The sequence below is a fragment of the Natrix helvetica genome, assembly GCF_964273705.1.
Source record: "Natrix helvetica genome assembly, chromosome: 1".
NCBI classification, from domain to species: Eukaryota; Metazoa; Chordata; class Lepidosauria; order Squamata; family Natricidae; genus Natrix; species Natrix helvetica.
Genome location: NC_138548.1, coordinates 34714817 through 34731263, shown reverse-complemented (window position 1 = coordinate 34731263; position 16447 = coordinate 34714817). Strand labels below are relative to the sequence as shown.

Below are 16447 nucleotides of genomic sequence, written 5' to 3'. Positions count from 1 at the left end.
GCCTCTGCTTTGCTTGCTACGCTTGCTTGCTATCGGCTGCCATAGGAACGGTGTGTGTGTGTGTGTGTGCATAGTATTAGGGAAGGGAATTATATTGTACTGGAGGAGTCTTGTTCTCACTGTCTTCTGCGCATGCTGGTGACTGATGTTTGGACTTGGTCAAGGCCAACCGTTCCGCACACCATTTTTGCTGGCAGAGCGCTCAAACAACCACAGGCACCCCCAACACAAGTGACGTTGAGCTGGCCACACCCCCTGTCCATGCCCCCCCCCAAGATCAAACACAACCCTCAATGAAATCAAGTTTGACACCCCTGGACTAGATGACTTAAAAGACCCTATACTACTCCAGACAAGTGGTTGTCCAGCCTCTTCTTACACATTAACTTCCACATTAAGTAGCACTTCTGTCTAAAGTAAATATACTCTTGTCTGTGTTTCTTATGATTGTAATATACTTTTACCTGTTTGAAAACCATACCATTTGATTAATTATATAATACATTCCTTTGAAAGATCTAAAATATTTGCAAAACCAATATGTCAACAGAAACTTTAAATATGTCTGATTGTGTTGTGTTGAACTCAAGCAACTGAAGTCAGTTGGACTAAAGCAAACCATGGTTTAACAGACATAATTTACAAACTTAGTCTATACTGGGTATCCAAAGTTCCAGTTTAAACTGCTTTATTAGTCATAAATAATTCATGTAGGAGTAGAAATGCCTTCAGATCTTCAAATTACAAATATTTAAAGTTAGTTTACATTCCCAGCATTTTTTGGCTTAATACATATAGCAGTTAAACTGGTACAAATCAAACAAGTGTTTATAGTATTTGTTATCATCATGAGGATTTTTCATTTATTATTTTGGGCAGCACTGTGACATTTAATAGTATTAAACTGGCCATATTTTCTCAGGCATAAGTAATGGATAGAATCAAAAGCTAATTAGAAAGCTGCCAAGAGATTTAATACTTGGGCATTCTATCCCACATACTAGCATGTATTACTGGGGATTTTCAATGTAGTCTCCTTCAGTCGTAGCCCGTGAAACTGCCAGAGATTGGTGACTCGTACCGCTTTGAATAGCCCTGCTAGAGGCTGGGGTCATTTCTTGTGACAATACTGAAGAGACACTTCTTTCGAGATTCTCCCCATTTTCTTTCTCATCCTCCGTGCTTCCAATTGGTAAAAGTGTATGAGGGACAAACTTGTTACGATGAGACCCAATAATGCCAATCCTGTTGCAGGAGAAAAAACACTCAAAAAACTCTCAAATACACTCAAGAGTTCAATATTCAATCTTCAACTCATTGGAGGAAAGCAACTGTAAATGTAGTGAAGTATATGAAAATAAAGCAAGTTAATTTGGTAGTAGAGAGGCAATAATCTTCTCATCACTCAAATAGGATTGGCAAAACTTTGTAAGATCTGTTTCATCACAACTGAAAACTGGATTGAATAAATAAAAATACAGCCCACCCAAGAGATCTAAGCAAGGCTACAAACATTGGTGTACTTGATAAGAACATTAGAATACAACAAGGGAGATACAAGTTCAAATTTGTGTTTAGGCACAAATTCAGAGATTTACGTCAATCAACATCTTTTGGAATATCGCACACGAAGTGCTATGAAGATCAAATGAGAAAGGGGATGGGAGAAAGCACGTATAGTAAATTGTCCTGAGCTTCTTAAACAAAGGCTGGCATAAAAATAGTGATACATGAGAAGTGGTTGAGTTTCCAGCTCTTTCCACATGCTTTTAGTAAAACTCATCAAAATGAGAGATATGTCACAAAAGCCAAGCTGTTCAGTTGACTGAACATTTCTAGTCAAAATATATTTGATATTGAATATATCTATCTTGTTAGTATTTCTCCCAAACATGAAGTATGTTACTTTTTCAGCATGAAGTGTGCTACTTCTTCTTGCTTTTCCTATCTCTACCATCTTTTCAAGATGAACTTAAAATGGGGAAAAGATTCTGGGAATTCCAGATAAATAGGAGAAAGGTGTTCTGTGAGCCATTTTTTTAAGCAACCAAAATCTTATTTTTTAAGCATAAGCCTCCAAATGTAATGTATAAAAGGAATGAGTTTGAAAATATAAATCATGCAGATGTATTTATTGAAAATAAACCTATTTGGAGTTGTTCCGTTTGGATATAGAACTGGCAGCAGCACATGGATTGGCCATTGCAGGAGTCTGGCTAGCGGTGATGGTGAGAGGACCTTTTTGCCTGTTGGAATTGTTTGACCAGTGTGCATTCTGTTGAGATGTCTAGACTGCAGTGGCAACAGCATTATGCAAACATCAGTGACTTGATGCCAATGTGGCTTATGCCAGAGATGGACAGCGTGGTGTGTGGTCTGCAATTTTGAATGCAGCCTGGAATTTGAAGTACTCTTGGATTTCCCCTTTTGGAGTGTTAGCCCTCTGGAAAGCCATTTAAACATGCTTTTTTCACCCGCCTTGGAGATCCCAAGAGAGCCTGCATGATACGAGATTAAATGATGTTTCTTTTCCCGTTTTCTTTTGTTTTATTTGTTTATTTTACATGTTTACTTTATATGTTTATTTTATTTAGTTTTGATTATTTCTAGATTGCTATGGTATGGAGTTTTGTTGTGTTGTATGTCGCATGGAAACACATGACATAGGTAGCTATATAAATATGCTAACTAAAATTAAATAAACAGGTTGACACTGCATAATGTGTGAAACTGAAGTTATTTCTTACTTGGTGCGTGACACAATAGAAAACAACTCTGGTAACTCTTCTGGAATATAACGTGGGGCAGTTTTGCTGGGACGAAGATAATGGTCCTGAAACAGATATTGAGCACTATCTTTAGCCAGAGGCAGCAAAGTACTAAGCACTGGTGATCGCTGATCCATGACACTTCTTATGGCTGGCTGCTTAACATCTGTTCTCCTTTAAGAACAAAAAATAAACAACATCAGAAAAAAGTAATAATGGGAGTTGTCAAATAAGAAAGCAAAAAATAAATAAATTCGTAAGATCAATGGAGCCAAACATAGTAACATTGTCACATTCAACTAACAAGAGCAAAGCATACTTTTTCTATCCCGGAACAAACTGTCGTATATATTTCAACATAGTTCATTATGAATTTGGAAAAACTGGGTGTGACAAGCATATAGGGATTAACAGATGTGATATCTCCCTCCAATCCCTGATGCAGTTTTACAACTTTGAAGAAAGTGTAAGTTAAAGAAATGATATTTAAGCAAACATGCCTAACTTTTTTTTAAAAAACCATCTAAAATATGAAGAGAGAGGCAATCTGCAGCTTAGCATTTTGAAATGTTATGCTTGTGTGAGCAAGTACGCATGTATGAAATGCTAGCTATAACATCTTTAATTTCTATTATAAGCTTTCCCTATTAAAATTGACAAAATGGTAGGTTGGGTCAGAATGAAAGAGAATTTAAGACTTACTTGCGAAAGGCAAATGTGGCTTTCATCAATTGTTTGGTAATATCTGTTTTCATTTCCCTGCTAGATTTGGTTCTCTCTCTTAAAGCAGAATTGAACATATTTGACCGGAGCAATCTACCAACTTCTTGCTGGATTTCCTTGAGATTTTTCTGCCTGAATGTCACAAAAGCTACGTAGGATGCAAAGTTGTACAAGCACTAAAAGCAAACAGGATTATTTATTTATTATTTATTTATTAGCGCTTATAGACCGCCCCCTCTCCCGAAAGGGACTCGGGGCGGTGTACAGTCCGTATCAAAGTACAACAAATTAAAACATAATAAATAGATACATAAATACGTATATGAGAGGAAGATAAAAAATATGCCAAACTGTACAGCTAAATAAATAAATCAGAATATACAAAATTTAAAATCCCAATATCATATAAGATTAAATTTAAAAGAGACAATCCCTCTAAAAACCAGTAAAAAATGTGTATGCCAGGAGGTAGACGTTATAAATTATGCCAGACCAGCCAGTCGGAACAGGTGTGTCTTCAGTTTCTGTCGGAAGGAGCGGAGGTCAGTAGTGGTTCTAATGTCGGGGGGGGAGGTCATTCCAGAGGGTTGGGCCCATCACAGAGAAGGCCCTACTCCTCGGTGTCGCCCGTTGGCATTGCCTAGTGGACGGCACCAGGAGAAGGCCCTCCCTGTGAGAGCAAATTGGCCGCAGGGATGTGTGTGGGAGGATGCGATCCCGCAGGTAGCTAGGCCCTATGCCATGGAGCGCTTTAAAGATGGTAATCAGAACCTTGAAACGCACCCGAAAGACTACAGGCAGCCAGTGCAGCTCGCGCAGGAGAGGTGTTACATGGGAGTACCTAGTACTCCCCATGACTACCCGCGCGGCTGCGTTCTGGACTAGCTGCAGTCTTCGGGCGCGTCCCAAGGGAAGCCCCACGTAGAGAGCATTACAGTAGTCCAGGCGAGACGTCACCAGTGCATGAGTGACTGTGCGTAGGGCATCCCAGTCCAGAAGGGGGCGCAATTGGCGCACCAGGCGAACCTGGTGGAACGCCCCCCTTGCCACGGCTGCCACATGATCATCCATTGACAGCCGGGCATCTAGGAGGACGCCCAAATTGCGCGCCCGTTCCACAGCGGGCAATTGTTCGCCCCCTATGGCCAGTGATGGAATCAGCTGGCTGAACCGAGGTGCCGGTAGCCACAGCCACTCGGTCTTGGAGGGGTTGAGTTTGAGTCTGTTGTCCCCCATCCAGACCCCGACGGCTTCCAAACACCGGGACATCACTTCGACAGCCTCGTTGGGGTGGCTTGGGGTTGAGATGTACAACTGAGTATCGTCAGCGTATAGATGGTACTCAACCCCAAAACCACGGATGATCTCACCCAGCGGCTTCACATATGCGTTGAACAAAAGGGGCGAGAGGACCGACCCCTGCGGCACCCCACAAGAGAGTGGCCTCGGGGTCGACCTCTGCCCCCAGTCAACACACATTGCATCCGGCCGGAGGGGTAGGAGCCGAACCACCGTAAAACGGTGCCTCCGACTCCCATCCCCTCCAGCCGGCGCAATAGGATACCATGGTCGATGGTATCAAAAGCCGCTGAGAGGTCTAATAGGACCAGGATAGAGGAACAACCTCTATCTCTGGCCCCCCAGAGATCATCAACCAACGCAACCAAGGCTGTCTCTGTGCTGTGCCCGGGTCAGAAGCCGGACTGGCGTGGGTCTAGATATACGGATTCATCGAGGCGATGTGGAAATTGCTGCGCCACCACATTCTCAACAACCTTCGCTAAAAAGGGGAGGTTGGAGACTGGACGGTAATTAGCTAGCTCCGTTGGGTCAAGTGAAGGCCTCTTGAGTAGGGGCCTCACCACCGCCTCTTTCAAGGCAGTCGGTAAGGAACCCTCACTCAATGAGGCGTTCACCAGGCCCAGAAGCCAGCCTCGCGTCACCTCCCAGGATGCCAGTACCAACCAGGAGGGACACGTGTCAATTGAACACGTGGTGGGTCGCAGCCGTCCACGCAACCCGTCTAAATCCTCGGGTGCAACAGAGTCAAACTCCTCCCAGAGTGGACTCACAAGACTCACTGTTGACGGCTCGTCCGGACCACTGGAGGGAGCCCATCCGCTCCGGATCTGAGCGACTTTGTCCTGCAGATATTCCCCAAACTCCTCGGCTCTTCCCTGCAAGGGTGCCCCCCGCGTCTCCTGCGACAGGAGAGAGCGGGTCACCCTAAACAGGGCGGCAGGGCGGTTATCCGCAGACGCAATGAGAGCGGCACAATGTCTACGTTTGGCCGCTCTCAATGCCACAAGGTAGGTCCGTAAATAGGCTCTTACCTGTGTTCGGTCAGACTCGGAGCGTGAGGACCTCCACCTGCTCTCTAGACGTCTCCTATGGCGCTTCATCACCCTTAGCTCCTTGGTGTACCAGGGAGCCCGGGTGGGTCGCTGCCGTAGGAGAGGTCGCAAAGGCGCAACCCGGTCCAAGGCCCCCGCCGTCGCCCTATTCCAGGCGTCGATTAGGTCCTCCGACCGAGCACGGGTCAGGGCTACAGGTAGTGGCCCAAGCTCCGTCTTGAACCTATCCGGTTCCATCAAGTGCTTGGGGCGGTACCAGCTTGAGCAACTGGCTCCGCCTCCTCGCGGTGGAGGGTAGCACCAGGGAAGTCCAGCCGGAGACATGAGTGATCTGACCATGACAGGGGCGTAATATCTAAATCCCCTATTCCCAGATCACTCGTCCACTGCTCAGATACAAAGACAAGGTCCAGAGTGTGGCCGCCTTCGTGTGTGGGGCCCTGAATTAATTGGGTCAGGCCCATGGCTGTCATGTAAGCCATGAACTCCCGAGCCACCTCAGACGCTGCTCCCATCGACGGCAGGTGGAAATCCCCCATAACCAAAAGTTTGGGTATCTCAACCGCCGTCTCCGAGACCAGCTCGAGGAGCTCGGGCAGGGCCGCTGACGTATAGCGAGGAGCCAAGTATACAATCAGCAGATCCCACTGCCTCCCTGGGCCCCATTTCATACCCAGCGACTCACACCCGGGTATCTGAGGAACAGTGAACTCCCTCGGCTCTAGAATATAACTTTTTCTACTTAAAGTACATTTACAAATAAAAATTACAATTTTACTGAATGAACAAAGGGAAGATTGCATTTGTAGTCCTTTCAGCATATAGAAACTAATAAAAATGTCTTTTCAGTTTAGGACATGTTGGTCATGAATGGCTTTTATTTTTCATTGGATTGGATTTGGATTGGATTTATACGCTGCCCTTCTCCTAAAGGACTCAGAGCAGCGTACAACATTAAAAAAACATATCACAAAAGTTAAAAGGAAATTAGATAAGTATCCAAAAAACAAACCCAATTAATATAAAAAATTTAAAAATTAGATAAGATTAACAGGCCAGGACGGCTTGCTGGAAAAGCCAACTTTTTAGGGCGCGTCGGAAGGACCGGAGGTTGGGGATTATGCGAAGCTCCAGGGGCAGCTCATTCCAGAGGGAAGGCGCTCCCACAGAAAAGGCTCTCCCCTTGGGGGTCGCCAGCCGACACTGTCTGGCCGACGGCACCCTGAGGAGGCCAACCCTGTGGGATTGCACTGGACGGTGGGAGGCTACTAGTGGCAGTAGGTGGTCTCGCAGGTAACCTGGGCCTAAGCCATGGAGCGCTTTAAAGGTCATAATTAATACCTTGAATCGCACCCGGAAAACAACCAGCAACCAGTGCAGACCGCCTAAAAGGGGTATAACATGGGAGCACCTAAGTACCCCCATGATAACGCGGCGGCAGCATTCTGCACCAGCTGAAGCCTCCAGGTGCTCTTCAAGGGCAGCCCCATGTAGAGAACATTGCAGTAGTACAGGCGAGAAAGGACGAGGGCATGAGTGACTGTGCACAGAGCATCCCGATCCAGGAAGGGGCGTAACTGACGAACCTGGTAAAAGCCCCCCCTGTTCATGGCCTTCAGGTGTTCTTCTAAACTAAGCCGCGTGTCCAGGAGGACTCCCAGATTGCGGGCCCTTTCTGAGGGGGCTAAAATTTCTCCCCCTATCATCAAAGATGGAACAAGATGCACAAATCGGGATGACAGAAACCACAGCCACTCAGTCTTGGAGGGATTGAGCTTGAGCCAGTTCCTCCCCATCCAGATCCGCACAGCCTCCAGGCATCGGGACATCACGTCGAGGGAATTGTTTGGGTGGTTTGGGGTAGAGATGAAAAGTTGGGTATCATCAGCGTATTGATACCATACCCCAAAACCATGGATGATCTTGCCCAGTGGTTTCATGTATATGTTGAACAGGAGGGGTGAGAGAAGCGACCCCTGGGGCACCCCACAAGTGACGCGCCTCGGGGTCGATCCCTGCCCTCCAGTCAACACGAACTGCAACCAATCCGACAGGTAGGAGGAGAACCACTGTAAAACGGTGCCCCCACTCCCAACCCCCCGAGTCATCGCAGTAGGATACCATGGTCAATGGTATCGAAAGCCGCTGAGAGGTCTAATAGTACCAGGACAGAGAAGCAGCCACTGTCCCGGGCCTGCCAGAGATCATCGACCAACACGACCAATACCATCACCGTGCTGTACCCAGGCCTGAAACCCGACTGAAATGGATCCAGGTAGACAGCTTCATCCAGGTACTGGGGTACTACCACACTCTCGATAACCTTTGCTACAAAGCGAAGGTTGGAGACCGGATGATAGTTGGCTAAAGAAGCTGGGTCCAGTGAAGGCTTCTTAAGGAGGGGCCTCATCACCGCCTCCTTCAAGGCGGTGGGAAAGAACCCCTCTCTCAATGAAGCATTGGTAATCGCCTGGAGCCAGCCTCGTGTCACCTCCCGGGAAGCCGAAACTAACCAAGAGGGACACAGGTCCATCACACAAGTGGCAGCACTGAGTCTCCCCATAATCCTGTCCATGCCCTCGGGGGTCACAGGGTCAAACTCATCCCAGATTGTCTCCACAAAATTCATCCCCGTCGACTCGCCCGAATCTACCTAGTCAGAGTCCAAGCCTGTCCGGATCTGAGCGATTTTATCCTGCAGATACTGAACAAATTATTCAGCCCTACCCTGCAAGGGGTCTTCCCCAGTTCCTTGTTAACTAAGGAGCGGGTCACCCTAAACAGAGCAGCTGGGCAGTTATCTGCGGATGCGATAAGAGCGGAAAAATGTTGTCATTTTGCTGCTTTTATCGCCACTAAGTAGGATTTAATATGAATTCTTACTAGTGTTCGATCAGATTCCGACCGGCTGGCCCTTCAGCCACTCTCTAGGCGTCTTTTCCGGCATTTCATCTCCCGGAGCTCCTGAATAAACCAGGGAGCCCCCCGGGATTGACACCGGGTCAGAGGCCGCAAAGGCACAATGCAATCCAAGGCCCCAGTGGCCACCCTATCCCACGCTTCCACTAGGGCTTCGGTCGAACTGTGAGCAAGGGATTCAGGAAAAGTCCCAAGCTCCATCAGGAACCTTTCAGGGTCCATCAGGCGCCTGGGGCGGAACCATCTAGTCGGTTCCGCCTCCCTGCGGCGAGGGGTAGCAGTATGGAAGTCAAGCCCAATGAGGAAATGATCAGACCATGACAAGGGTTGAATAGAAATATCCCCTAAATCTAGATCATTCATCCACTGCCCAGAACAGAAATCAGGTCGAGTATGTGTCCCCTATTATGGGTGGGGGTCTTCAATTAATTGAATTAGGTCCATAGCCATCATGGAAGCTATGAATTCCCGAGCTGACTCGGATATCTCGCCAATGGAAGGCAGATTGAAATCCCCCAGGATCATAAGCCTGGGGAAATCAACTGCCAATCCACTTAACATATTCAGCAGCTCCAGCAGGGCCAATGAAACGTAGCAGGGAGACAGGTACATAACAAAAAGGCCCACCTGAACTCCAAGGCCCCATTTCACAAAAAGGGACTCACACCCACCTATCTGAGGCACAGTGACCTCCTGAGGTCCGAGACTTTCCCTAATAACCACCGCCACCCCCCCACCCCTGCCCTGGGCTTTCGGCTGGTGAAATGCCCGGAAGCCTGGTGGGCATAGTTCACTAAGGGGAACACCCCCTCATAATAATAATAATAATAATAATAATAATAATAATAATAATAATAATAATAATAATAATAATAATAATAATAATAATAATAATAATAATAGTTTACATCCACGTGGTGACACTGATAGACTATACCTGCCCCGAAAATCAGGTGGCAGAGGATTATTACAAGTGAAGCAAATAGTTGAAGAAGAAAAACATGCACTGGCTGATTATTTAAAAGAAAGTCAAGAACATCTATTAATCGAAGTAAAGAACAAAAATTTATTGAAGGCCCAACAGACGAAACAAGAATACAGAAAAGATGTGATAAAATCAAGAATGGAGAGTTGGCAGAACAAAACATTACATGGTCAATTTCTGGAAAAAATAAAAGATAAAGTGGACAGTAAAAAAACTTGGTTATGGTTAACAACAGGTACATTAAAGAAAGAAACAGAGTCACTAATCCTGGCTGTGCAAGAACAAGCTATCCGAACAAATGCCATTAAGGCCAAAATCGAAAAATCCTCTGATGATGCCAAATGCAGACTCTGCAAAGAAGTTGATGAAACTGTTGACCACATACTCAGCTGCTGTAAAAAAATCACGCAGACTGACTATAAAATGCGGCACAATTCAGTGGCACAAATGATCCACTGGAATTTGTGCAAAAATTATAATATTAAAACAGCAACAAACTGGTGGGAACATAAGCCTGAAAAAGTCATCGAGAGTCAGATGGTCAAGATCTTGTGGGATTTTCGCATACAAACGGATAAAATACTGGCGCATAATACACCAGACATCACACTGGTTGAGAAAAATAAGGTTACAATCATAGACATCGCAATACCAGGTGATAGCAGGGTCGCCGAGAATATGAAAAAATCGCGAAATACCAGGACTTAAAAATCGAAATCCAGCGATTATGGCACAAACCAGCAGTGGTAATTCCAGTGGTAATCGGCACACTGGGTGCTATTCCAAAAGCACTGGAATTACATTTAAAACAGTTAAAAATTGACAAAATCACCATCAGTCAAATGCAAAAGGCTGCACTGCTTGGATCTGCACACATATTACGAAAATACGTTACGACGTCCTAGGCCCCTGGGTGGGGCCCGACTAGTAATTAATGCCAAATCCGGCGAAACAACTGGCCGCTGTGATACACTTCTGTTGATGCAATAATAATAATAATAATAATAATAATAATAATAATAATAATAATAATAATAATAATTATTATTATTATTATTATTATTATTATTATTATTATTATTATTATTATTATTATTATTATTTCTTAGCCGCACCCTCTCCCGAAGGACTCGGGGCGGCGTTCAATAAAACACATAAAAATACAAATATGGACAAAACATAGATATAATACAGACGTATACAAAGAGGAGGTGGACAAATGGATGGAAACAATTAAAATCACAATATTAAAAATCCCCTAAATAAATTAAATAAATTACAAAAATAAAAAACCCGTCAGGAGCGATATGATCAGACTATGGTTGAGCCAGGCCAGCTACTTGGAATAGGTGGGTCTTGAGCTTTACACGGAAGGAGCGGAGGTCAGAGGTAGTCCTAATATCCGGAGGGAGGTCATTCCACAGGGCTGGGCCCGCCACAGAGAAGGCTCTACTCCTAGGCGCCGCCCCTCGGCACTGTCTGGTGGACGGCACCTGGAGGAGTCCCTCTCTGTGCGAGCAAATTGGTCGCAGGGATGTATGGGGCAGGATACGATCCCGTAAGTAACTAGGTCCTGAGCCATGGAGCGCTTTAAAGATCGTTATCAAAACCTTGAAACGCACCCGATAGACCACAGGAAGCCAGTGCAGCTCGCGCAGGAAAGGTGTCACATGGGAGTACCTGGTACTCCCCATAATTACCCGCGCGGCCGCATTCTGGACCAACTGTAGCCTCCGGGTGCATTTCAAGGGAAGCCCCATGTAGAGAGCGTTACAGTAGTCCAGACGAGACATCACCAGCGCATGAGTGACTGTGCGTAAGGCGTCCCGGTCCAGTAGGGGGCGCAATTGGCGCACCAGGCGAACCTGGTGGAACGCCCCCCTTGCCACGGCTGTCACATGGTCATCCATGGACAGCCGGGCATCCAGGAGGACGCCCAAATTGCGCGCCCGCTCCACGGGGGCAAGTTGTACGCCCCCGATGGCCAAAGATGGAATTAATTGGCTGAACCGGGGAGCCGGTATCCACAGCCACTCCGTCTTGGAGGGGTTGAGCTTGAGTCGGTTGTCATCCATCCAGACCCGTACGGCTTCCACACACCGGGACATCACTTCAACGGCCTCGTTGGGGTGGTTTGGGGTGGAAATGTACAGCTGAGTATCATCAGCGTACAGATGATATCCCACCCCGAAACCACGGATGATCTCACCCAACGGCTTCATATATGTGTTGAACAGGAGTGGCGAGAGGACCGACCCCTGTGGCACCCCACAAGTAAGGGGGCTTAGGGTCGACCTCTGCTCTCCTGCCAACACACGTTGCGTCCGACCGGAAAGGTAGGAGCCGAACCACCGCAAAACGGTGCCCCAGACCCCCAACCCCTCCAGTCGGCGCAACAGGATACCATGGTCATGGCACAACCAGGTCTCCATAATGCACGTCAGGTCCGTTCTACCCTCTTGTATGAGGTTGTAAATGAGGGGAGCCTTATGTATCACGGATCTGGCATTAAGCAACACCAGCCGGAGACCAGGGTCCTGTAATCCCGAGCACCCGGGGGTGCAAGAAGGGTGATGAAGTTCGGAAAGTGCGATCGCTCTTAAACAGCAAACCCGTGTCCCCCGAACATAATTTGGCCCTTGGTCCCCACCATATCTGCCTCTCCCACAAACAGTAGAGATGGTGAACCCCCCAATGGAATGGCTTAATGTCTCCCTCAGAATCCCAACCCTTCCCAGCACTCCCAATTTGCGCCCATTAGTTAGCTCTGGCCTGTGTCCTGGCAGACACCCCCCCCCAAGCCTGTCTGAGCAATCCAAATCAATCCCCCACCCCCCTTAAAATTTGATTTAAAAACCCCTGTAAGAAACCCCTAAAAAATCTCTTCTTCACATGCCACCTCTCGGGATCCCAAGATCTGTCATTAAGGAAGCATCTTGATAGGCAAGAAGGCCATCCCCGGGGAAAAGGGGAGTTCCCATAGGGAGTAAAGTTCTGTTGCAGTATAACATAGAGGAGAGTGTGGCATCAACCAAACGGGATGACATCATGGGGAGATGGAACGAGGAGATGACATGTCCACAGGGGTGGGGGGCAGCCGACAGTGTTCAAGGGGGTAGCAGGAAGTTTATGTCCATCATAGAAATAGTCAGTGTTAAGGACAATATGTAAGACTAACGGCCAGCTGTCAAAATTGCAGCAGATGCTAACTTGCGAGGTGGTGAAGCGGCCAGTGATGGCGGCGGCGAGGACAGCAGTGGCAGTGGCAGCTGCTCCAACTTCAACAACTCCAACAGCTAAGCTCCGTCCACGCCAGCCACACTCATATACGTCACCAGGGCTGCACTCCATTGAACCAGTCCATAGTGTCACAGGAGGCGGGGCCAAATGGCCAAATGGCACAGTACGGTGGCCCAGGCAACGGCGGTGATACCGGAGGGGGCCACAACAAAGGACCCCCCCCACTCCAACCACGCCACACCAACTACCGAAGCCATCTTCCGCTGGCATCAATATCCATGCCAGCTGCCTCAGCCACTCACCGCTGATCCAATTTATCATGTCCATAAGCAAGGTGGAGGGGGGGAGCAACCGGGATAACACCATGGCGTGGGGAGCGGCAGCTGCAGAGACCCCAGGCCGGGCATCTTGTCACCGCCGCCAACCATACCCACGCCAGCAGTTGCCGACGCTCTCCAGATTGCATTTGTAGTCTTGCATTTGTGGTCTTTTCAGCATATAGAAACTAATAAAAATGTCTTTTCAGTTTAGGACATGTTGGTCATGAACGGCTTTTATTTTTCTTTCACTTTTTGGTGACATATGTGATACATTACAGCTCAAAACCTTGTCCATCTGAATTTTTTCCCTTCATAATCCCACAAAATTTAGATACAATTAATTTTATCTTAGGGTAAATGTTAGCCACTACTTACCTCAAAGAATTCCCTGTCTTTCCGAGATGATGATATTTTCTTTCTAAAACAAGGAAAAGAAGTAGCAAAGTCTTAAGCATAAAACTCTCTATATTCTGCAATTATCTTGTACAAGAGTATATTACAGAAGTACTTCTTTTACAAATCGTCAGTGACAGCAATTGGACCCAGAATTTTCATCACTAAGCAACACAGTTGTAAAGCATGATGTCACATGACTACACTACTTAACAATGGAAATTCTGGCACTCCCAGTTGCCATCATAAAGTGAATCATTGTGAGTTACTAAGTGAGGACATCTTGCCACCATTGGTGACCATCTGCCAGCTTCCCCATTGATTTTGCTTGAAGGAAGCTGGCAAAGGTTGCAAATGGCCACTGGGATGCTACAGTGGCCATAAGTATGATGGCCAGTCGTTACTACCACTCATTCAGCACCATCATAAGTTCGGTCATTCAACAAAAGGACCACTTGTAATATGGTATCTACCATACTGCATTGTTACATCTGAAAGCAAGAGAAAGTTTTGATAGTCAGATGCAAATATAAACAGACCCTTGTTTCCTGTTTCATATATTCGTATCTGCAGTACACTGAAACAAAGATTTTCCTTCGGGAGAGGAGAGAAATTATTCTAAAATATTGTTTCTTAATATTTTTTAAAATTGTTTCTAAGCTTCACATGCTGTACCTTTTCCTTACCCATCAGACATATATGGAGGTTCTAAATCATCCAGGTCATGGTTGGGTCAGCCCTGGAACCCATCTTTTTATTTGGAGCTTCAGGGCTGCCACATTTAGTGCCCTGGGAAATCGGTAGGGGGATTTGCAAGGAGTTGGTGGAGATATACTGTGTAGCCATAACATTCTTTTCTCTGGGAGTCACAGATGTTCAGCCTGCACTTGGATAGGAGTGACTGGGGGCTGTCTCCAGTTGGGACGGTGAATTGATTGGATCATATAATGGACATGTGGGTGCAGGGGATGGGCCTTTGACTTTCTTTTGGGTGGGGAAAACCCGGAAACTTTCAGATTCAGGTTTTCCCAGGTGTGCCAAAATGACATCTCTAATAAAATGGAACTTTTTATTGCCAGCATCAGAGTCTTCTTTCGTTGGGGATGTTACTTGGAACCCTGACAGGTTGTCCAAAAGGTGCTGACTAAAAGGCAACTGGACTTTCTTGGGTTTTTTTTTTTCCTTAATAACGTTTCACTTCTCATCCAAGAGAACTGAAGAAGCTTCTTGGATGAGAAGTTAAGTGTTTTCAAGGGGAAAAAACCAAGAAAGTCCCATTGACTTTTGAACAGCACCTTTGTGTTACCCATCAGACCACTACAAAGTTCCTTTATTTCCTCGGGTGATTTATTTCAAGTCACCCTTCACTTATTATTTTTCCCTTTCTGTAACTATGTGGTGGGAGTGGATTGGGGTGGGGAAATATCTGAAATTCATTTTTCAAAGCTAGACTTTCCGGCTGGGTCACTAAACAACCTTACTCATGTAGCTTTTTGCATGGATAGCACTGGGATAGGTTTCCATCTAAAATTAACAACAGTCAGCATGGTTCTTTCAGCCTAATCAAGAAAAGGAAGAACACTCCCCAACCGCAAGCAATGAGACTGGCTTAATCCAATGTTGCTGAATGTGCACCTGGGCAATATTTCATGGTAAAAGGTGTGGCATTCATTTTGTATATTTAAAAATAACTAGCTATACAATGTACAGAGGGGATAGAATGGGATCTGGTTTTAAAAAGTAAAATCAATACATGGAAAGTTGCACTGAATGCTCTGTCAAGATGAGACCCTGATTGGATGAGACCCTGATTAGAATAAAATTATTGGGAAGAGAGGTTGCTGAAAGGAACAAGTTCAGTTCCTTTCGCTTGCTGAGAACTCCCAACACTATTTTCCATTCAGTTACCTTCATTATAACCACTAACCAGTGCTGAGTTTCCCACATTTTGATGTGGAAAATGTATTAATATTATTGTTTAAAATCCAACTCCTTCATTGTTTCTGACAGCTGAAATTATTCTCTATGAAGCTTTCAACACCACACCTAGTTTGGCTTTGCAAATCTGCTGTGGTGCCTCTCACAAATAATCAAGCAGATTTCTCATTCTAGGCCAGTTCACACATGTAGCACAAACAATAGTGCAGTGCGATCATGAACACTTAAGGTGACAAAACTAAATAGCACTGCTGCAGCCTCTTATGTTAAACACACATTCACATTTCCTCCCTGAAGATAAAAACACCACTGAAAAATCCTAGCACGACTTCCCCAGGGTCCCTTAGATATATGGACTTCAACTTTTGGTATTCCCCAGGGGGCATTGCTATTGCTAAGAATTCTAAGAATTAAACTCCACATATTTAGAAAATACTAGGGATGAGCCGGGTTAAAATATTCCTTACTGTTGTGATATGATTTTATTGTATTATACTAAGAGGTGTTTGGTACTTGTTTATTTCTCTACGTCTATTCTTCTCATCACTACCACCTGTTTAAAATCTGAAATGGAACTCTTCATTCTGCCATCTCATCTTGCAGTTTGTGTGCAACAAGCAACTTGGACACTTAAAATAGATCTTCTAACCCTTACTCTGCCCCTTGGCAATTCAACAAGCCAGAATCAGCAAAGCTGTTGGCAATAAATTTCTTATAGCAGCCTAGACAAAAGGATAAAAGATATGTACATATTTAGTAGATGTATAGATGAGAAATGAGCATCCAGGATCTGGGTTATATGCAATT

The 16447-nt window shown here is 45.7% G+C and overlaps 1 protein-coding gene across 1 annotated transcript in view; it reads right to left on the bottom strand.

Annotated features, from left to right (window-relative positions):
• Positions 1 to 664: 664 nt before the first annotated feature.
• Positions 665 to 16447, bottom strand: part of PPP1R36 (protein phosphatase 1 regulatory subunit 36) — a 34439-nt gene continuing 18656 nt past the window's right edge. The window contains exons 8-11 of the mRNA XM_081946013.1: positions 13685 to 13727; positions 3471 to 3667; positions 2748 to 2942; positions 665 to 1245 (exon numbers count right to left, since the gene is read on the bottom strand). Of these exons, the coding sequence (XP_081802139.1) occupies positions 1011 to 1245; positions 2748 to 2942; positions 3471 to 3667; positions 13685 to 13727 (670 nt within the window). The 3' untranslated portion in view covers positions 665 to 1010. The remainder of the gene's footprint in view (positions 1246 to 2747; positions 2943 to 3470; positions 3668 to 13684; positions 13728 to 16447) is intronic.